Consider the following 23,963-nt stretch of genomic DNA (forward strand, 5'->3'; position numbering starts at 1 on the left):
TCCTCCACCCTCTCTCTTTCTCTCTCTTACAGAATCTGTCACCCCCCCCCCCCCCCCCCCCCCCCTCCCACCGCTTGTATATTTTTCCTCTCCTCCACCCGTTTCTCTCTCCATTCCTCCTCTTAGCACTCAATGTGGCATCACCGACTCCAGGGGTGCCTCGCAGGAAAACCAGTACTACTCCGCAAAAAAAAGCTAAAGAACACCACTCGAGTTACTGACAGGTAGATGAAGAGTTGTAAGGAAAATATCATCAAAGCTTCTGTTTGTTTTTTAACATGTCGTTTTATAGCTCGATATAGATATACATCTATATATATTACCAGCCACACTCGTGTAAACACACCATGAGATTGGAAATATAGAATCCAAACTGACCCTCGTAGAATAAGTAGGCAAACCTCTAGACAGCCACCTCCTGCATGGCTCCCTGTCTTTTTAATTGAATCCAAATGAAGTATGTAAGACTGTACTCTGCTCAATGATCACTTTTGTTTAGTTTACTTTGCCTCCCCACCACGTATGTAAGTTGCACCCACTTAAATTAATAGCGACACACTCATGGTGTATGTGTGTGTGTGGAGTCATTTGGGGTGTGTACCTTTGTGTGTGTGTGTGTGTGTGTGTGTGTGATATGTTTTGTGTTTGAGGGTCTGGGGACAGAGCGGGTGGTCCTCGAGAAATCAGATTATGACACTTTAAGGAAGGAGGAGAGAGAAAGAGAGAGGCGTTAATTCTAAAAGCACCATTCTTTCCCCCCCTTTGCACCAGCCCCCACCTCTCTCTTTTCCCCTCCACCTGTATCTCCCAACCCCCACCATATCAGTAGAATACGTCTGTCCTTACCAGCATTTTTTTTTTTCTTTCTTGGTTTGTTTGTTTGTTGCCTTATTGTTATGATTAATGTTAATATTATTACTATTACTGTTTAATCTTTACTTTATGTTGCGCTTGCTCTAAATACCGCTGTGGGACTCGTGTGTCCAATAAAACCGCTGTTTTACAACACTGCTACATGTCTCTGTAGAGACCTCAGAACATCTCTGTCTGTCTGTGTGTGTGTGTGTGTGTGTGTGTGTGTGAGAGAGATACTGGGTGGAGGCGGGTTGTAAGCGAGGAATGTTGGCAGTGTTGGTCATCGAGCTGCACCGCTTATTTCACCTGTACGCGACCGCTACCTCGCTGAAGTGCTGCGGCACGCATATATGTGTGTGTCCATGCCGCCTGCGTTGCTCCTGCCAGCCTGTCTGTGTTTGTCTGGTTTACTATTTTTGCTGAGATCCGTGCGCCTCACGTACAATAGATGATGCGCCTCAGACGGGCATCTCACACAGGCTTTGTGACTGCTCTTACCTGTTACCACGGGTTCCGAAAATAAAAGCAAGGTCAAATTCTGTGTAATAGTTTCTATGAATAAATGTGTGGCCATGCTGGGTGGAAAGGACTCCCTCTTTGTATTGCCCTGCTTGCAGGGGTGACACCTCTGGGAGGTTGGCATCTCAGGTGTCTAGGAAATCCATCCTCCATTGGAAGCCAGTTTTTCCAGATGTTCTTCCCTAGGTCAGAAGCTGTTCTTGACTGTCTAGTGTGTCAGTTCTTTGGGAATGTGCTAGATGGGTTGTGCAGGGACATTTGAATATAAAGAACTACAACTCCCTGCATACAGCATACAGCATTTAATGAAGCCCCAGTCAACAGATCATCACATTTATGCCTTACTCCTGGTGGCAGTAATTAACCTCTGCAATTCACCTTACATTTTTTGTTGTTACATTTAGGGACATTCCACAGATGGAACAAAATGGCATTGTCATCATGTCTGACGAGATTTGGAAAAGCTGGCAATATTAGGGTGAGACTCAAACTGAATGGGTTATGCAGGTATTTGATGTGGCAATAGTTTTACATTCTCCCACAACAAAACTACATTGTGAAACTTTCGGCTGAATAACATCAGCTATATATATACTATTTGAGAGTAAGACAACATGGAGTTGTGAACCTCAAGGGTGTCCCAGATAAACAATTCTGTTGTACTGTACCCTGCCCGTAGACTCACTACCAAAGGTCGGAAGTAGCATTCTATATAAGGGGGTCAATTGCTGGCTGGTTTGTTTTCTTTCAGTTAGGGCACCATACCCACCATCCCACAAAAATGATTTCATCTAAATCCAGTGGGGTCCACAATCCATGCTTTCTGAAAAAAGGTCCTTGAATGAAACAGGGTTTGAATATGGCAACCAAATGCTCGCAATCATCCAGAATAACTTCATATGCTCTAGCACACCCATTTCACCTAGATCTGGTGGGGTAACTTATCTTCGAGGGGGGATTACTAATTATGTTGTCAAGGAGGCTGTTCCAACCCCCTAATTGGCCAGTGAATGGTTGAAAAGAAAATGTGTGGCTTTCGTTTTGTTTCCCTGTCATTCTATCTCTCTTGCTTTTTGTTTGCTTCTTGTTCGAGCCTCCCCCTTTGGCAAGGCGTAGGTGTTGTGTTTAATTTGGGGACTGGGGTGGTCGGGGTTGGCTGGGCAAGCCATTTGGGGGTGAAGGCTGGACAGTGTTGAGTGGTTCCCACTTGTGCTCTTGTCTCCACTCTTTATTAGTCTGAACAACCACCTCCAGCTGTCTTCTCACACACGTGTTCTGAGCAAAGTCAAAACCAACCAACAAAAAAAGTACATATGTATACATTTTGAAGGAGCTGTGCTAACATTTAAATCTATGCGTGTATATGCTTTTAAAAATGTTGACCTTTTGATTTTAATAATGATGAAATTAAAATGCTCTAGACAGAAAAAGAACATTTCACCTGGGTTGTTATTTTTGATCAAGCTTATTTGCTACACAGGTGACGAAGAATGTCTTACTATTGCAAATGAATGATGCACCAATGGCTGAATGATCACAGGTGTTGTATATAGCAGCAGCACAATCACCAGGTTGTTTAAGTCCTACTCAAGGTGAAGTGGAGTCTGATGTTACTGTTTTCTCCAAGGGGCGATGTCATTAGTTCACAGCATCTCAATCCTCAAAGGCAGTTTTGGAATAATGAGGACTGTAACTATGTCTCTCTCTCACACACACAAACACACACTTACCTCACAGGAACCCTACAAGCTTCCTATGAAGTGTTCTTTGTAGCCACCTTCTGGAACCCAGTGTTTCCAATGAAGGGTTATGTGTGGAAAATGATGTGAACCCTGAGAGTTTCTTGAGTTCACCTATTTCCCCTTAAAAAGTACTCAACAAGACTGCAACTCATTTTAAATCTATTACATTCTTGTCAGAATGACCATTTGCAGGAAGTTTATGTCAGACTTGAGGGCTTGCATTGGTTTGAGTGAATTTCATCTGTGTACATCACATAAGTACCTAAGTGTGGAGCGTAAAAATAAGTTTGTATCTATTTGCATACTTTTTGGCTCACATCGGTTGAAAGGCAGATCTGAAGAGTCAATTTTGACCTTTTATAGTCTTTATAAATATAACCATTACCCTATTCTTTTTGAGGCAGTGACTGGTAGCAAGACATGCATAATTAGATGTGCAAGATGGGTCTCACCTTTTACAACTGCATTCCAAGTGGGCAGTTTCCTGGAACACTAGAGATTCCCCACCTGCTATAGGACAGTTAGATCTTTGTGTTTTTATCCAATAAGTCAGAACTATAGTGGAAAAGAGAAGAGAACCCCTTGCTGCTTAGTCAGTGGGTTTGACAGCTGGGGAGAGATAAGTTAAAGAGAATCAAAGGTTATTCGCTGGTCTTTCAAGAGGCCTGTTTAAAGCGTCTTGTATTTATAACAAGTAGTTGAAATGATGTCTGAGAGGCTCAAATCTGAAGTGAATTAAATGAAATACATTTAAATAAATCTTAAATAAAGCCAATCAGCAGGGCAGATTTAAAATTACACCTCACAGGTTTTTGCTGTGGTACATTATTTGGCCTAACCAGGTAAAATTACATACAATTTTGCCACTGCAAACCTGCACAGATGGGAATGAAAATAAGAATGGATTTTAAGTACTAAGGGGAAGGTGAGGACATTTTAAGAGGTCCCCAGAAGTTAACCATAACCGAGGAATAACCAGGGTCCAGCTTACAGAAATTTTAAAAGTCTAAAATCCTTATAAAAGGGACTGTATAGGTAATAGATAACTGATGATACCTTCCAGCCAACACCAACATTAGCATTACACTGAGAAAAATGGAATCAAACATAATTGGTCTCAAGTAGCAAATCTGTATTTATGCAACAAAAATTGCACCAAGGTTACAGAGGGACCACATGGTAAAGGCAATTGAGAGGGGGGGAAATGCATATTTACAAAGAGCAAAATTAGTCTAAAACATGACGCGGCTCGGATACAAAAGGGAAAAGAAAAAAAATGTAGTGGCATGATTGAAGGAGAAAAAAAAAACAATGAGTATGAGTGAACATTGACAGTACCATGTGAGAGTTAAAAAAACAAAACAAGGCAGCTTGTGGTTGGCGTCATCCTCAGGCTTCGCAGTCCGAGGGCAAAGGAGTTTGAAAAAAAAAACCAGCACACTATTACTGAAACAAACGAGCACATTATTTCAACACAGAATAAAAAAAAACTTCAAAATGAATAGGAACATCTTTAGTAGATCGTTGTGGGCTACACAGTGGAAATTCCTTTGTTTGGTAAGTACTTAATTTGTCTCGTTTTTTTTTAACAAAACAAATAAAAAAACAAAAACAAAAGGAAAGGCATTATCCACCACGGATAACCATTTTCTGTAAGACAAGGCAATAGCGTCTTTTATGCATGTGGCAATTTCACCATGCTCTAGATTAGTGTGTTGTTTACAAGTGGTCCCCTTGGCAACAACTCTTCAGCATCAAGAGTTTAAAGAGTCTAACTGTCCAGAACATGGTGAAATAACATGAATGAAGGCAGGCGTTCACGGTTTTCTCTTAGATGACATCACAAGCGTAAACAATATTCATATACAACACTCGAGATTCCTGGTCCTTTCCTGGCCCCCCCCCCCCCCCCGACATTCCCTGAAAACAGTAGTGTTCGGTGTGGTTTCAGACTCACTCCAGGCACCTCCTTGTGAAGACAACACGTTCTTTTATATTTATTTATTTCTATTCCTGATACTCATCTTTAAAAAAAAAAAAAGTCTTATAAGGCCATAACACTGGTATCTGAGCTGGCAGTCTTTGAGAATCACAGCATGTGACTCCGATGATAGTGTTTTCTTAAGGCACCTGTTCTGGAGAAGGCAGGTGCAGTTGCATGACATCATGGCCACAAACACTTCCTGGCCTTTTCCCCCGTTGTTCCTCATCTCATCATCCATGGCACAGTATTGCAATTTCGACGCCTCGCATCCTATCATGCCCCGACATCAACACGCGAGCACACCTCACATTCGGGGAGCGCTCACAACACACACGATTGAGAACTGCAGCGCAGAGTTGGCAGTGAGCACTGGGGGGCGTGAGGAAAGAAAGAGAGGGTGCAGAAGAGTTGTGGCTCTGGAGAAAAAGATCAAGTGATGAAAATGGCGCCACACTCTTAACAATTTTGTATCACCCGTTATGATTTGAAAGGCAACTGGATTGGATTATTTTCTGTGGCTTTTTTCATCTGTAAAGGAATTTTTCAATCAACATTAGTTAAGAAGAAAAAAAAGAAAGCGATAGGTATACCATAATACTATTTTTAAAATAACATTGGGTGATATACTCTAGAGAACCATCTGATGAAAAAAACTAATTCAAGTGAGGCAGAATTGGGCCCAGGCCTTCAGAAGGCCACAGTTGAGTTGCATTCATACATATATATATATATTTTATGATTATAAAGAACAAACCCCAACAAAAAAAGAAAAACAAACAAACTACATCAACAAAAAAGGTTTTGTGCACAATAACAAGACACTTAGTGTTTGGGTGCATCCTCCAGTCTTTGGCAGAGGGCGAGAGGAGGTGAATGTGTTTGCGTAGTTGTTTTAAGTGTGCTGTAGTGCTCACAACCCCCCCCACCCCCCATCACCACACTATCCACGTTCAACCACTACCAGAACCACTGATGACAGTTTCCTTTATTAGCACCATCAGTGGTGTGATGCAGCCGCTGCAGGCCATAGGGTCAGTCCTCTACGGGGAGGGTCAGTCCTCTAACGCTTTCAAGATCTCGCTCTTTCTTTTCACACACACACACACACACACACACACACACACACACACACACACACACACACACACACACACACACACACACACACACACACACACACGGCCTACTACGCTACCTCCGCACGATATCGCTAATCTCCTTGACGGAGGACAGCAGCTTGCTGAAGTCCGGCAGCTGCCCGGCGTTGGCGGCGTTGCTGGCGGTCGGGCAGATCTGGAGCTCGCGCAGGCTGCTCTCCAGTTTGTTGATGGCTTCCCGGAAGGCGAACTTGTTGCGCATCTGCTGGATGGATTCCACGTAGCTGGCGCAGTACTTGGACAGGTTTTTGCCGGCCTCCAGCACGGCGGTGTGGCTGCCCGTCTGCTCGGAGTTGCGGCCGATGGCGGTGCGCAGCAGTTCCGTGCTCTCCAGCAGCATGTCGCGCGTGATGGCCGAGCTGGAGAGGCGCTCGGCAGGCTGGCGAGTTTTGCGCAGCGAGCGCCGCATGAAGGCTGTGGAGGACGACGGGGGGAATGTTGACGACTGGTGCTGCTCGGTGGCTAAGGACATCCCACTTAACCCCAGCGGCGCGCCTGTTGGGGACATGGAGGAGGAGGACGAGGAGGAGGTGGAAGAGGTCTTTGACGCCTGCACTTTCGAGGAGGTGCTGGATAGCCCAGGGAGTTTCTTAGCGGTGCCCTCGGGCGGCAGGAAGCTCTTGCCGAGCTCAGTGGAGGAGGACCCAGAGGGGGAGCTGGCTGGGCTGGCCTCGGAGGACGCTTTTCCTCTTGGGTCCGACGAAGAGGGGGAGGAGGAATGGTGCTCGTGAGTGGGGCTCCGCGACAGCTTGCCAGACTTGGCGCTGGAGGGTGGGGGAGGCGGAGGCGCTGGCTTGGGCTTCTGGAACTTCACACGCTCCCTCTGTACGGGAAGGTCTAGCGCGTGTTTGTTGCGCCGGGCGCGGCACTCGTCACCGGCCGCCCCCAACGGGGAGAAGACGTTGGGCTTGAGCAGCTCGGCCTGCAGGGCGCTGGTCTTGTCTGACTGGCTCTGGGTGTGTGGCCGCCGGCTCAGCTTGGGAGTGAGCGTTTGCGGGCTGGTGCCCGGGCTGGTCTCCGCGGCGTCTTTGAACACGTCATCGGCGGCTCCGCCACCGCCGGGCTCCTCGGTCTTCTTGGGAAGGCGCGGGGGAGGGGTAAGTGCGCCCATGCGCATGGTGACAGAGGCGTCGCCCGACTTCTGCTCTTTAGCCCGCTTGTGGGGCAGGGCGGGCTTGCCCCCGAAGGTGCCCGAATCAAAGTTGCGCGACTGCAGGTCACGAGGGAGCGTCACCGACTTCCACTCGGTGCGGTCGTGACCGTGGCTCGACGCGGAGGCCGACGAAGAGCGAAGAAAGTGTATGGAGTTAGAAACAGCGTCGTCTTCACCTGGAGGAGTCCCGGCCATTCTGCCTCCAGCGCCAGGGAGAATGGCCGCCTTCTTGCGCGTGTGATGGGGGAAGAGAGGGCCAGGATAGGTGGGGGCCCCGTTGGTCATGCCACCGCTTGCGCCGTTGTTGTTGGAGGAGCCAAAGAACTTGCCGGAGTCGTGGCCGTGGTCGCTAAAGGGCGACTGGCCGTTGTTAAAGGAGCTGCTGCGCTTGGGCGGGGCCGGTGCCGTCTTCTTCTTCTTCTTGATGAGGCTGGTGAAGATGCTAGGGCGTGATTTCCGGTCGTCCTCATTCAGGTTTCCATCCTGCAGGGGGCGCTCTTTCCTGGGTAGCATGGGGGACACGGCCACCTCGTGCTCTGCAGCTTCTGCAACACAGACACCAGGACAACAGTAATGAGCACTCCATCATGATATTCGTCTCATTACTTATGAAAGATTTCGTAGTACCCAGAGGTGTCTGCATAGATAACTATATATAACTATATTCAAACATTCAAAGGGCAATAACCACACAAAAGCTACTTCCAGTCGCTGACACAGCTGAGAGTTTACACGCCACTCATAGACCTCTCTGCAACTCAACTATCAAACAAGATGACTACCCGTTTCTGACAGACTTGGTATAGGTACTGTTTTAAATAGACTTTTTTAGGTTGAGCTGGACTAACGTTTGTCTAAAAAAAGAGAACGATGACTGTGGAGAATGTGCATGTAGGCTTACCTGGGCTGTCTCCGTCTTTGCCGTTCCTGCGCAGGGTCCTGGTCTTAGTGGGCAGCTCTGGGGCCTGCTGGATGGGACCTAGAGTCATCTTCTTCCCCTTCTTGCCCAGCTCCTTCTCCACCTCTGCACAGAGGCAGACACACACACACACACACACACACACACACACACACACACACACACACACACACACACACACAGATACAGCTTGAGACATGAGCACAGGTACAGCTTTTGCTTAATGCACTTGAAATGACAAGGCTCTGTGTAGTAAAATGGTAAATTCATGATAATTACTGGTTCTCTTTCAGTTTATCAGTGAATGTCAGTAATTAAAGGTGAAAAACGCTAATGCAGGATGGGCGGAAACATACCGTCTGAGATGCTGGACTCCTGGAACATTGTCTCAAATGCCTGGTGGGTCTCAGCGAAGGACGGCCTCTCCTGAGGATTCCACCTCCAGCCTGTAGGATTAACACAGCTTTCAGCACACATGCTAAAGCTATCAACCAATCATAATCAATACAAAAGTATGAAATATTTTACAGTAGCCCGTTTATGTTTTCTCCTTAAGAAGAGTTACTGTCTGATCAACAAAACTGTCATTCAAAACATTTTGAACACTATTCAAATCTTGCAGTCATGCCCATATAATGCTGCATTTTTTCCATCTATATCATCTATCTATGTGTTTGCAGTTATGATATCGTAATTTCCAGACAATTAACCACGGTTTATACGTACATTTAGAACAATTTCAACGTGAATATGACCTGTTCATATGAAGGTAGGAGTTTCTACCTTTTCCTATTGTAAGTGTATAAGACTATGACATCAGCCGATAATTAGCTACACGGCATGACATAACGTTGAATAAACTGCGGCTAATACACAGGTGTGGTCAATACACCTGTTTGTTTTATAAAGTTACAAAATACTGTAATGCAGTTCTCATACAGTGCGGGACAATACAGTATACTGGACAGCACAAACATTATACAATTAGGCAGTTTTCTCACAGGCTCTCATGAGCTCGTAGACTTTCTCAGGGCAGCCCTCCGGCCGGTCCATGCGGTAGTCCTTCTCCAGCAGCTCGTACACCTGAGAGAGGTCAATCCCTGGGTAAGGAGACATCCCATAGGTGGCAATCTCCCACAACAGAACCCCAAACGCTGTGAAACAGAGAGGAAGTGTTAACTTCAATATATATTTCATACAAATTATATAAATTGTACTTCATACTTCAAACAAATATTTATACAGTCCTTGTACAGTTGTGCATGAAAGCACTCTTCCCATTATTCCCCGGGGGGGTTCTATGACATGATATGAGAATCACAGTCATTTGATATAGATTTGAATCCGATTTGAATATAGTCATTTGAATAGAGTTTAATGATGTTTTTTTAACTCACCCCACACATCTGATTTGATGGAGAACTTATTGTAGGCCAGGCTCTCTGGGGCGGTCCACTTGATGGGGAACTTGGCACCGGCATGGGCCGTGTAGGTGTCTCCCGTCATCAGCCGACTCAACCCAAAGTCGGCCACCTTCACCAAGTGGTTCTCCCCAACCAAGCAGTTACGGGCAGCCAGGTCCCTGTGAAGAGCAGAATCAAAGAGATTGAGGAAAACCTGTGAGGAGTGTACCTGATCAGTTAGTCTCTATGTCTGGAAGTGAACATATGCAACACTTCCCGATGTACTTCGGGCTTTAGTGTAATTTGCACATACCCTGGCAATAACCGATCAAGGTGCTGATTAACTGTGATGACTAGTTGAAATTTGAAAGTTGAAATAAGGTCAATTATTGTTTTCATGCCAAAGCCAGAAAGATGTGATTGTGTCACATTCCTTTTGAGCACACGCTGAAGCATTTATGATTGATTGTGTTAAAGGAGAGTTTAGAACCGACAGCTCCCAAGCACATGATTAACAGCATCTCTGTGACGAAACACATAATGAAATATTCTGGAATGGAGCTGGCTGCTGTGTTTTAGTCAGCCGCTCATGACTGGTATGTGCACTTCGACCACAGGCCGGGTCCTAACAGGAATAGGTAACAGAGAAGGACCCATAAATCACATTGGGTCTTAGGCAGCGATCGTAAAACAGGCCGAGGCAGGACAGGCAGGCGCTCTCCATGCTTCACTCCACTCAAATGCTGATGGCTTATCTGACAGCCAAAGGAGCCAGGAGATGAAGCACAGAGATTTCACTAAGGCGGGGCTGTGGGCCACATTTTGCAATATGTACAGTATATTACTATGACATAACAAGGTCATCATAAAAATTGAGCATTTTCTATTTTTCTTTTCTTTTCTTCCAGTAACAATGTTTTCAAAGGAACAAAGGACAAAAAGGCACCAGGAAATGTTAGCACTGGGTGTAAATTTCAAGTCAACTTCAAGTCAAGTGAGCATTCCATAATCACAAGGTATTTTATTAGCGCTGTCAAAATGAATGCATAAATTCTTTAACGTGTTAAATATTTCATGAAAATGAACACAGTTGCCTGGGCTTTGTTATTATTTCTGTTAGTGTGTCTATGTTGGTTCAAATATCTGGGGGCAAACTGGACATCTGACACAGAGCTTAGTTGAATTCACAGGCTGCACACCACGTTCTAACTACCGTGCGGCTGACCTAGTTGCTTATTCCCTCCAAAGCATCACCCTCCCCAAAGGTCTGTCTCTGTTCTCTACTTCTCCGCACCTTCATCACAATCCCGTCACACATGCTACACATTTAACAAATATGCCTTTCAAGCTGACAGTCAATTCTGATGGCCTTGATGGTTTTATTGGAAATCTGTAGTTCACAGGAGAGAATCTATGTTCAAAGTAAAGAAAAAATGCCACTAAACAAAAGTATTTAAACATACTTCAATTGTGTTGACCCAGATTAATCACTGCAAATTTAGTAAATGGTTTTATAATTGATTGACAGCACTGTATTGTATACAAAGATCTAATGAATTCCTTGGTGACTGGTCACCCCTCATAAGAGCCTCTGCCAAATGAAATGTCAATGGCTATGAATAGATGTGTGCTGGAGGGCCAGAGTGGGGATGCAGGTGCGGGCTCTTTCTCACCTGTGGATGAAGTTCTTCTTCTCTAGGTACTCCATGGCGGAGGAGATCTGTGTGGCCATGTAGAGCAGCACCACAGCGTTCACCTCCTCCCGGTTGCACTCGCGCAGGTAGTCTAGCAGGTTGCCGTGAGTCATGAACTCAGTGATGATGTAGAAGGGCGGCTCTCGCGTGCACACACCTGAGGCACAGGTGAGACAGGATTAATGGAAGCATCAGCAGATTCCTGACTTCAGAAATGAGCGAATATTTATAATTTTTCAGCATTGGGTCACACCCAGTAAGAAGCACAATGGTAAGAAATATGCAAATTGCAGACTTGATATGGCTTAAAATGGGTCTCTAAAATGTTCACTTTACATCTGACACTCTCTATAAGTCCTGTGCTTGGCCCAAGCAGACTGATCCATACGTACATTTTAAATACATATTTGTTCTCAAATTTGCACTGTTCTTGTGCTGGGACTTGACTCACCGAGAAGCTGCACAAGGTTTGGGTGTTTGATCTCTTTCATGACGGCTGCCTCCTTGAGGAACTCCTCCACCTCCATAGTGTCCTCCTGAAGGAGTTTAAATAGATTTTAACCCACAAGGCTGGTAAACCTTAAGTAGTATATTCGATTAGCACCACACACCATTTGACGAGACACATTTGACACTAGAATACATTTAAATTCTATTATTTGACCATTGGTAATTACATATATCAAACACCAGGTGGGGACATACTAAGCACACAATTGCCACAGTGGATTTCAGTGGTGTCAGATTTTACATGGGGTTTACATTATAATTTCCCATGTGTCAGAGAATATAATATTCAAAGCAACACTTCCATACTTTTACATAAAATGTTGCTCAAAAGAATAACTGTACCTTTCAGTCTACCATAGCCTCATATTCCCAAGTATTAAAAATAGGCATGGTGAACATTTGTTTTGTTGTTTGAATCTTTTTATTCTGTATTTTCTGTCAGGGATGGTGAATTTTTTTTCCACACCTTCAGGGTCTTGACGGCCACGGTGAGGTTGTACTTCTTCCACACGCCCTCGTAGACCTCGCCGTACTGGCCCCCGCCCAGCTTGTGCCTCATGGTGATGTCAGTGCGCTCCATCTCCCACTTGTCATAGTTGGGCGACACGCCGTAGACGGTGGGCTTGTTGCGCTTGGGCGCCGGGTAGTGTAGCGTGGTGATGAGGCCGTCGGCCACCGTGGAGTGGTGGTGCACCAGCTCCGCCAACGTGTTGAAGCGGCTGTCTGACGACACGTAGAGCTGGACAGAGAGGAAAGGGAATAAGGGTCGGTGAAAGCCCTTGAGACAACGTTCAATGTTCAAGTCGAAAACTGAGGAGATAGGGGAAAAAAAGAAGAGATGAATAGGAAAGAGAAGGAAGGAAGGAAAAAGTCCCTCCAGGATCTTGCGACAAAAGTGACACCTTGACTGGAGTCTACCTGTGGTAAATTCAATTGATTGAACATGTTCTGGAAAGGCACACACCTGTCTATAGGGTAGGTCACAGCAGAAAATGCATATCAGCCATGAGTTAGAAGGAACAGCCTGCAGAGCTCAGAGACAGGATTGTGTGGAGGCACAGATCTGGAGAAGGCTACAAAAAAAATTAAAATTGAAAACCAAGCCTAAATGAGAAATCGGGGGAGAAGAAACCGATGGTCACTCTGGCTGAGCTCCAGAGACCTTGTGTGGAGATCGGAGAAACTTCCAGAAGGAAAACCATCACTGCAACTCGCTACCAATCTGGGCTTGATGGCAGAGTGGCCAGACGTAAGCCTCTCCTCAGTGAGACACAGTAAAGTCTACTTGGCTAATTGTCTGGTCTGATGAAACCAATATTGAATTGTTTGGCCTCAATTCTAAGCATTATGTCTGAGGGAAGCACTGAAACAAATTTTTGACCTGCAGAGGCATGTGTGTGTGTACGTTAAGTTGGCTACTCAGCTAAGCTGGGCCCTGTCCACCCACAGCAGCAGGGACCAGCTGTTTTACTCCACAGGAATTTGGGCCATACATACGTGTATCTGTTCCTTCCCTCTGTGTTTGGGGAGCTTGGGGATGTGTGCGTGTGCGTGCGTGTGCGCGTTTGTGCATGTGTGTGTGTGTTGGAGAGAACTGGTGGGGAGGTGAAGTAATGTACAGTGGAGTCACTGCAGAGGCCTGGCATTCCAGAGCGCTTAATGGAAACTCAGCAGGGTACCGCTGAAGATCCTGACTGGATAGATGCAGAGGGTAAATGAGAGAATGGCTGAGACATGGAAGGTGTGGGAGTTGTGTGTGTGTGTGTGTCTGTGTGTGTGTGCATGTGTGAGAAAGAGATATGTGATAGAGGTGTGTATTTCAGTGTGTGTGTGTGTGTGTGAGAGAGAAAGAGAGCTAGCGATGGTATGTGTGTGTGTGTGTGTGTGTGTGTGTGTGTGTGTGTGTGTGTGTGTGTGTGTGTGTGTGTAGTAGGAGGTAATCAACCTCACTCATCCCACTTGAAACAGATTTGAGGGCCCTTTCTTTCTGGGAATGCTTCTCCTCTGCCTTACATTCTACTCTGGAAGAACAGTCGCCGGTCAGACGCGGCACAGCGCAGCGCGGCGTGACGCACACCACCACAAACACACTGCATTCCCATTCCGCTCTCGCTGCGGTCCCCTCTGGCGGTTTGGCCAGCCTGCCTGACCGGCGAGGTCAGGGACATCTGTCTGTGTGATGTCTGCCCCAGACCTTCACGATGTGTCTTGGGCTTGTCTAAACGAGCGTCTCCTCACGAGGTAGAAGACAGGGGGAGGCTTGTCAAAGAAAGAATGTGTGTGATTTTCCCATCGTTTCATGTTGAGCCGGCGACCTGAGGTGGTTGGTTTAAGGAAGAGTTTCCGAGCATCTGCCTAAAGCTAATGATAAGGCAAATGCCTAAGTATTGGAGCCTATGACTGAACACCATAAAGATTGGTATGTTTGCTCATGTGACTGAAGAATACAGAGAGAGCGCAAGTATCTACGCTTCTCTATGCGAGTGTGTGTGTACACATACATATATATATATTTCAGTTTTCATATTTCAGTTTGGAAGAGGGGTCGACACCTTCAGCTCAATCTTTCAAAGCTGAGCTTCTGGTATTCCCAAGCAATCCCACAAAGAAATGTACATCCAGCTTTATGTGTGTGTGTCTGTCTCTTGCAATGAATGTATGCATTTGTATATCTGTGTGTGTGCCTGTGTGCTGGTGCAACCCAACGGTTTGTGTGTATCTGTGCAATCCAGATGTGTGTGCATGCATGTGAGTGTAAGGCACTCACCTTGCCGTCGGAGGCCGTGTTGATGCGATAGTGGTAGACTCGTCCCTCGTAGCGCAGCGAGATGGACCTCTGGCCCGGGCTGCTCTCGCTCTCACGCACCAGGAAGCTGCCGTTGATGCCGCTGCTGAGCAGGTACTCGGCGGCGTTGCGCGACACTGGCCCGTGGTACCAGCTGTGCTTCTCCAGGCTGTTGACGGGCGTGATATAGTTGCTAGGCACCCAGCCCTGGCCATTCTTGGTCTGGGCCTCGCACCACTCGCCATTGTGGTTGTAGCCCAGGACACGGAGCTTCTCTCCTACAAGTACAGCGATAGGACGAGTAGCAAGTTAAGTTCAGTTACAAGTTCATTTAAAAGGTGCTATATGTAAGAATTTTTGTTTAAACATTCAAAAGTTAACTATAAATAGCACTTCACATTTTTTGACCACGTGTCCCACATTTAGATTTTTTGACTGTTGAAAATTTGACATTTTCATTCTGGAGCCATTTTGCAGGCCAGTTTCTGCCAGATTAAACCACCTGTCCTTCAGACTGCACAGAACCCCATACAAGTGTGTTTTACAGCAGGAAGACACATTTTAGTTGGATATTTTTAATATGTTTTGAGCAGTGGATGTTTAAACATTTTGGGGAAAACTCAGTGTTTTTTTTTTTTCATTCTTGAGCGGCTGTCTCTATGTGCCAAAAAATACCAGAACCTGACAGCCAAAATATGTATCTGTACCAATAAGCAAAATGATAGGTATCCAACTTTTCTAGGTCGTTTTAAACCCCTAAAGACTTGCTGTATAATGCGAAATATGTAAATTACATGACATATTTACACTTGCACCTCTGTTGAATATATATTCAGATATTGTAGGGATATTTTGCAATATTTCTGCTCTCTGACAAATTGAATGATAAACATTGTCACATGAACAATACGCATATTGATCACAATCATATTTGGGAGATTGTGTCATTGAACAGTGAGTATTTCATTAATCAAATTTGTCACTAAATTCTATTTAACTTTATGGCATTTCCATAAGAATTAGGGTGCGCCCTTGCTAAATTTCCGAATAGCGGATTTTATGCACTTCTATTTAGAAGGCCATGCATACGGCACAATACGGTGTAAAGGCGGATCTGGAGTTAGTTTGTTTTATCTTATTACAGGATGTAGGCACATCCAGCCTGACCTGAGGCTAGTAGATCTCCATCACATTTGGTAACAAGCTAATGTTGGTGTTAACCAAATACACATGCCGTTGGACACACTGATGTTGGGCAGTTATGGCTGATAATGGGTGAAATATTGTGATGGCTGACAGAGTAGGTTCTGTATCCACAGAAAGGTGGGTTATTTCTCACCCTCACAGACTGACAAACTGGCTCAGTGCAACATTGAATAAAAGGCCTGTAAAATTGAGGCTAAGAGACAACACCATCAGGCCTACATGAGTATGGGAATGAGACCCTGATGTAGCTTTTCTTGGTTATCTATTATGAGCTGGCACTAAATAAGTTGTAATGGAAAACATCCTGCGTCATAAGGTCCCCTTAACAAAGACCACTCATTCTTACACACTGTGCTATTCTTAAACAGGTTTCTTAGCACCAGCGGATAAACATCGCCAGGCTACCTGCTGCAGAGCACGTCACATAGAGTGTAAACGGTAACTCTTTGACTCAGGCGCACAGAAATTTCTGAGTGCAATGTAATGTTTGCCCAGATCACGAGCCAACAGTATTTTTCCATTGCTCATGGGGTTAGTGGAGTTGCCATCATTATCTGCTAGCGATTAACACTCGTGGTTGTGGTGGTGGGGGGACATCAGATGGACTCATTCAACACACTCCTGTCTATCACAGAGAAACATTCCAGAACTGCTTGTGTGATGTGAGTGTGATGTGAGATCTTAACCCTCCCATTTCTTTATGGTTTAACACACTAGAAGCCATATAAATGCCCTGTCATGCACTATTGAGTTCACTCTACACACCAAGCCTGAAGTCAATTCATTAATAAGTGTAATTAATCCATATAGTAGGCTTGGGGGGTATCTATTTTTTCATACGTCATACCTTCCTGACATTTCAGCGGGCTATACGGGAAATGACCGTATTTGGGCAAAAAAAAACAAAAGCTGAGCTGCTGCTGGTAATGCATCATTGTTGCATGTATGACATTGTCTAGACCACAATGCTGCGTGTTTAATATGCTGTTAACCTACCTAGACAAGTCTTGCTGGGTGTAAATACTAATTTCCTATCTATCCATTATTCTATGGGTCATAAGTGCCCTTCTTCCATAGATTCGGCATACCTTGCTAGAGGACCTGATGACACTGCCGCAGTGGATACCTACACATTAGTTGGGATGAGCAGAAATTATGTGTGGGTTGTGGTGGCAGACTGGTAGTTGAATAAAATAATGTGGCTAATAAAGTACTTTCGCAGTTGGAAGAACTCATCTCAAGATTAAGTTCTTTGTGGCAATATTTTCATGATTCCAAATCTAGTCAAAATTCACTGATAAGGTAGAAGCAGAAAATACCTAATTTGAGCAAAACTGCTTTAGCCATCAGGCAGAGTAAACAGTGTCACCAGTGTGGAAATTGAGTGCAAGAGAAACGTGGAGACAACTCCTTGTTGAAGAGTTAAAAAGATCAACCTTAGTTGTTTCATAGAGTAAAAAGAGGTTTATTTCAACAATATTAATCCTACGTGCGAGTGGTCACCAAAAGCCAATTATTTATTTACTACCTCCAGATAATTCTTCTGTTGGCTAAGTTGGCTCCGTATCAGTTTAATAGAAAGAGGAGCGTTTGTATTTTTGACGGTATTGAAAATTATACCTTCGGGATTTTTAAATAACCCAGCATAACATAATACTGCCCAAGCCTACCCTATAGCGGATCAATGTAGCTCCAGTCTGGGCATACAGCCATAATGCTGCAGGGACTGAACTGCTCAAACATATCTGAAAAGTCAGTCCGAGCCTCACTGCGTCTTCGGCTGGCAGGGAAGGATTGGAAAAATCTGAGTGTTCTAGTCTTTTACAGAACTGAGAGAGAAAGACAGTCCACGAGAGACAGCGAAAGAGAGAGTGCAAGAGACTGTGTGTGTGTGAGAGAGAGAGGGATATAAAGTGAGAGAGCAAAAGAGTGTGTGAGAAAGAGAGATAGCGAGAGCAAGCATGTTGATTTATCTCACGTCAGCCGTGATCAAAACTCCCTTCCATTCTCATTACGGATGCTGAACCTAAAACCCAGAGTGAAAGCACCTTAAGTTTAGGGGCCTCCCGGGGTACGAACGGTGTCTCAACAGCTGAAGCACACAACCCCCCCCCCTCTCTCCCTCATCCTCTCACTTTCCCTCTCTCTACCTCTCATATTCTTCCCCCTTTTCCCATTTTGTACCTCATACCGTCTCTTTCCATCACCTCTCCCTTTCTCCTTCCTCCTCTTTCTTACTCTCACTATCTTCCATCATGGTGCAGCTGCTGCACTGTTTTTCAACAGCAGCCTGCTGATGGAAAAATAAGAAAGGAATCATCTGCACATGAATAGAGATAGAGGAAGTAGAAAAGGGAGAAAAAGACTGGTGGGAAATGGGGGGGGGGGGCGCGCTCTTGCACTTCACAACACGACAAATATGTGGGTTTCCAGTTTGTCATGTCACATCTATCCCTTGTGAGGCTGGACAGGGGGAGGATAAACAGCAGTTCACCCTCACTGATAAAACACACACACACACACACACACACACACACACACACAGCAGGGTCACACTAGTGCTGCCCATCAGCAGGGTGTTCAGGAAGGTCACTCTGGAAATCATGCCCCTGAGGGGGAGGGGTTTAAACAATGTGTTTGTTGATTCACCGATTCCCTGGTTCCTGTCTCAGGAGCATTCACTGCTGTTAATGATTTCAGGCAGGCTGGTGAGATTCTAGTGGAAAAACCCTTGGATGTCCGTGCGATTCATATGTTTGTGCGATTTATTTGAAATATTTAAAACAACAAAAAACATTTACGCAATTAACACAGCTGCCTAGGTTTTGTTATTATTTCTGTTATATATCTGGGGTAATATAGCATACACCAGACAGTTGAATTCACAAGCTTGTAGGTTTATTTAGCACTTCAACTAACCCAACCAGCTGCACACCACTTTTGCACTTTACATGCTCCACATTTAACAAATAAGTCTTTCAAGCTGACAAGTCAATTTTGATGGCCTTGATGGTTTTATTGAAGTGAATGTGTTCAAAGTAAAAAAAAAAATGCTATTAAATAATAGTATTTTGATTTAAATATAATTCCTTTGTGTCGATTCTACATTTTACATTTAAATGTCCATTATTACAAGCTTCAGTCTTAAGTCTTGTGTGTGTGTTTTCTTACCTTTAGTTATGCTAAGAGTGTTGTCCCCGCTCGCCACAAAGTCGTACAGTGCCACAAACAAGTTGGGGTCATTTTCGCTGGGTCCCGCAAGCAGGTTCTCCTTGGAGTTCCAACGGGCCGCTTCTGACAAACCCTGGGGCTCGAAGTCAGGTCTCTGGAGAGCTTCTGCAACAGAGGAGGACATGTAACCACATTAATCACACAGTGAACACTGAGCCATTTCAATCACACAAACACACAGACACTAGAACAAAGGGCATAGCACAAGAGGACAGAAGCAAAGGAGAAATACAATTACAATTCTACAATATTAAAACATTAATAAGACACCACTGGGGCAATTACTCGGTCAATTGTTTTCATTCAATTCATTCACATTTGAGAAATGTTATCATAGGAATGAAACAATGGAAAGAATGGTCAAAACAGGACAGGAGTACAGGTATAAGTAAACACTGGATTACACCACAATCAGTCACGTGGTGGCATGCTAAAGCTTCAGTTTATCCACAAAAAAAGTCAACCTCAATGTTCGGTCCAAAAAATGACATTTGGGCAAGCGGCAGCTTCAATAATCTTTAATTAATTAATTATTTTTCTTAAATGGTAACTATAATGCCAACAGTATATGGGAACCGTTTCTTTCATGTGATACCACTCGTTAATTGTCTGAACAGTAGTCAGTGATCTAAATAGGCTCACTAGTCAGTGATCTAAATAGGCTCACTCAGTTGGCTTGACACCTGCATGGCCAGCAAGATAAGAAGACCTCCACAACTGCGTCACAAGAGGGTGCAGGAGTGTGTGGAGGGACATGCCACATTCCTTGCATGCTTCGCTTTGAGAAACAGAAGGCATAACCTTCCTCAACAAGACACTAACCGTGCATAACAGCAATCGTTTTCAGCACATTTTACTTTTCAGAGTTTACAAGCCATTTGCTAAGATAGAACTTTCTAAAATAGGCGCTCCCAAAACAGTCGCAATTACCTTGAGTTGTTTTGACTCTCAGGCAGCTGAATAGGTTACTTGTGCCCCTTGTGTTAAAAGGAGCAGGTGCTCCATTACGGCACATTTTTGTGCCCCTTTCTGATGTCAGCAATCAGGTGGTGTGGCAATGTTATTTCAGTTCACTGCAGAAACCGAGTGAATCTTTCACACTGATTCAATGATCCCAAGTTAAAACAAATGTCACTGATTGCACAGATGTGCTGGAAAAGAGGAGAAGCAAAGGGCACTTCTGTAAAAAAAAAATTAAATACGCTTTACATAACCACACAGATTGGGCCCCGATGACGGATGTCATGTATGAAATGTTAGTGAAACGATATTGCATTTTAATATTGAATACAGTGAATGTACAAACACTCACTGATTCCATGAAAAAAAGGTAGTATTAGGAAATGAAAGGCCTACAGCCAACCTCTTGAATCTTATTCAACATAAGAGTTAAGAGGGGTGGGGGCAAATTCGCCAGCTGAAGCGTTTCTGTTTCCTTATGTGCTAGTCAGAGATAAAGGCCAAAGGAAAAACCAAAGCGCAAAGAGGAACCTTGACGCAACGAATGGCAGCTTCCGGGCACACTAGGGTGAGTGTCAGGAAGAGCAACACTACTGGGTTTTCCCACAGTCAGCCCTTTCCTCTGTGCATCAATAATGAAACTCCACTCAAATCATTAAGTAACTACATGACTTGCAACAGCTGACCAAATAGAATTGTGCTGAATGATTCAAGCTACAGTTCTTGCTCCATAAGAGCACAGGCCTGTAGGTATAGAACGGTCATGAAGAGCTACTTCTGGAGTTTGAGGTTGGCGTTCTTGTTGGGCTGACTTTGAAGATGACTTCTTGCTTGCTGTGGACCAATGAAAAGCATGCATATCTAAAAGTCAATCTAAAAGTGCAATTCTACATGGTGACAGCAGACAATCTGAAAAGTACTCAGTATTACAATGGTGTTATTGGCCATAATGCACCCACAGCACACGTATGTGCGCCTTTGATTTCGGATTCTCTTTCATAACAGGAAAAACGACCGGCATCCTCAATGGCACGGCACTCACTTTTCCCAGAAAATATGTCATGTGGAGTCGAGGCATTTTCCTGGCCCTGGTGCTCTGTGTGATCTGATGACGGCATTAGAAGGTAATAATCTGAGATGGGATCTTTAATAAAGGCACAGTGCAGTCAGTAAACCTCCTCTTAAGCGCAGCTAGGCCGGCCTCTCATTTCCTGCAGCACGGAGGCTTTGTTTTCAATTATAGGCCGGTGACTGGCTCTGGTTTCTTTAGAGGAGGGCAAACCAGCTGCAACGTACATGGAGGTTTTATGTTTAAGTGAGGCATGGCAGACATTACCACTATGACACAAATCGTGCCCATTTGAAATGTACATAGATTTGTTATTTGACTTTAAGCGAGCAAAAGTTTGCAAAAGTATGGTGATAAAGTAGGAGAAAAAAAGAAAAGACAAAAAGAGATAGAGACGGAATTTAAAGTCCAAATTTTAACTCCTATGGCCTTCTTTCACTAAAGATTGGGGTCAGCCAGAGGATTTTAGGAGTTGTAATACTGGGTACATTCGCAAAAAGAGAACATCAATGTGAAATAGCTTAGTAACAGTTGCGCAACTACACATAAAATAAATTAAAATTACATTTAAACACGTCATGAAATTGTTGGAAATATTGTCCTTCATTCGTTCAAAATGTTACCGGTTTTATGTTGTAATCCATTCCAAAAGTCCCTAGTTCAGCCCCAATTCAGCCCTGCCCCATTTCAGGACCGAACTGAGCCTGTTTGGGCCATGGCCCTGGTCCAGTCTCAGAAATGGAAATGAAGAAAAAAGTCCCGGACACCAGGGATTTACCCCATAGTGCAAATGCACCAAAGAGAGAGAAATGGAATTTGAAGCAAGGCTAGTCCTGTGACTCCATTCAAAAGAAATGAATGTAATTCAAATCCAACTGTCCTCACACTTCCCCAAGGTGCCCCCCCACCCCCCTTTCATAACACATAACCTCAGGGCCCTCCACACTTCTCTCCAACCAGTCCGTCGAGTCATGGGACAGATAGTCAGATGTCATCACTTGCAGGCGCCTTTAAACCCTTCAGCCGCCCTGTAACACTCTAGGGTCCAGTGGGGCACAATTAACATTCCTGAGGAGGTCCTGATAAGAGAGAGGGGCTGAACTAGCGCTCTGCTAACTACCCTGGTTGAGAACTGAAGCGTAAGCGTTGATTGGTTTCCAACAGGCTTAATGGACCTTCCAACGACAGGCCCAACACCAACCCAAGGCAGTCATACTGCCTATCTCTAATGAAAGTTTAAGACTTCTCTCACACACTTTCAAGTAAGCAGCAAGTGAGTGCAGAAGAAACCAACTGATAGAATGCAACAGTAGAAATGGGAATGAATTCAATTCCCAAAAAATCTTCAACACTAAAAACTCTGTTTTGAATGTTTTGGATAACTGTGTAAACTAGTAAACACATATTACCACAACATCCTGAAATGTCAGTTCTAAGGAAGCATGCTGCTCTGAGCTCTATGGTTTAAAAGCAGTCCTTCGTGAATGGCAGGAAACGGGACTACAATGAAGTGGATGTACATCGTGGAAAAGTATCTGTGTGCGAGAGAATGTGTTCTGGATAAGGGCATCTGGCGTGGACAACCGGCAATGATGACCAAAGATAAACAAACGGAAGAACTGGCTGATTCCCTTCTGAAGAGAACAGGGGGATGGGAGGGAGAAAGAAAGCAAAAGAGAGAGGGGGCCGCCAGATTAGAGGGAGGCTTTCCACACAACAACAGAGAAAACTGAGTTTTAGCAAAAGTGGAAAAAAGTATTGTTGTGTTTTGGCCTTTCGTCCACACGATAACTGCGTTTTCAGGGCCTGAAAATGCAACTTTATTAAAACGTGTTCCAGAGAGGAATGTTTTGAAAATGCAACGCTTACGTCGTAGACAAGCAGAGAGAGAGAGAGGGAAAATTATGAGAAGGAGAGAAAGAAGCAAAGGGAAAGAGAAAGGGAGGTAAGATTGCCAAAAAAAAGAAGATGTTCAAAGAATTGAGGGAACTTAAATTTAAGTTAAGACGAAGAAGAGTGTGTGTATGCGTGTGTTTTGCCTCGACACCAAGCAAGCTGCAGGAGTATGCACACCACGTGGTGTTGCTCCCCTGGCTCAAAATGCCTCTACCATTAGTGATGTGTGACACCAGGCTGAGACATACACCATGACAGAAGGCTCGTTGGAGGATTGGGCGGGGGGGGCACAGGAAGCGCGGAGAGGTGAGCAAAAACAGAGCAAGTGGCAGAGAAACGCAGGGACGGAGCAAGCCAGAGAAGCCTATAAATGCACTTAGCAGAGGCCTCAGCCCAGAAACACAGAGGGGGGAGAAACACTTCCAGCAAAACTGAGGCAAGGAGCCAAAAGTGATCAAAGTTGCTAGGAACTTGCGTCCCTCCAAAACATTTGCTTGAGTGCCAAGCAGCACATGGACTTACTTTAAACAAAACCTTGAGTGGCCAGAGAGAGAAAGACCGTTGACTTCAGGGTTCAGAGAAACCGACAATCCAAATCAACGTCCTTACTATAAACTTACTTTTGACAGATTTTTAAGCATTTAAACTTATAAGCTACTGAAAGGAATTACCACCCCCCCCCAACCCCCCAAAAAAACAAAAGAAAAAGGGGAACTAAATCTTTGTTTGTGGCTCTCGTCTGTAAGTACCTTCAGTGGATGATGCCTAATCACACCACAGATCTTCAACACATAACCACCAGTTTTATGTGCCATCTGGGCTCCATCCCGCCATGCTAGCTCAGTGGGCTTAGCAATGGCTATCCCATGTACCAAACAGG

General features: G+C 44.7%; 1 protein-coding gene across 2 annotated transcripts in view; it reads right to left on the bottom strand.

The window, feature by feature from the left end:
* Positions 1–6,225: 6,225 nt before the first annotated feature.
* The window catches only part of abl1 (c-abl oncogene 1, non-receptor tyrosine kinase), a 38,905-nt gene continuing 21,167 nt past the window's right edge, over positions 6,226–23,963 (bottom strand). For both annotated transcript variants that reach the window (XM_012815457.3, XM_031578244.2), the window contains exons 2-11: positions 19,099–19,263; positions 14,704–14,999; positions 12,403–12,675; positions 11,878–11,962; positions 11,406–11,583; positions 9,727–9,911; positions 9,331–9,483; positions 8,686–8,775; positions 8,312–8,434; positions 6,226–7,955 (exon numbers count right to left, since the gene is read on the bottom strand). In XM_012815457.3, the coding sequence (XP_012670911.1) occupies positions 6,292–7,955; positions 8,312–8,434; positions 8,686–8,775; positions 9,331–9,483; positions 9,727–9,911; positions 11,406–11,583; positions 11,878–11,962; positions 12,403–12,675; positions 14,704–14,999; positions 19,099–19,263 (3,212 nt within the window). In that variant the 3' untranslated portion in view covers positions 6,226–6,291. The remainder of the gene's footprint in view (positions 7,956–8,311; positions 8,435–8,685; positions 8,776–9,330; positions 9,484–9,726; positions 9,912–11,405; positions 11,584–11,877; positions 11,963–12,402; positions 12,676–14,703; positions 15,000–19,098; positions 19,264–23,963) is intronic.

The sequence above is a fragment of the Clupea harengus genome, chromosome 12 (assembly GCF_900700415.2).
Source record: "Clupea harengus chromosome 12, Ch_v2.0.2, whole genome shotgun sequence".
In the NCBI taxonomy this organism is placed as follows: Eukaryota; Metazoa; Chordata; class Actinopteri; order Clupeiformes; family Clupeidae; genus Clupea; species Clupea harengus.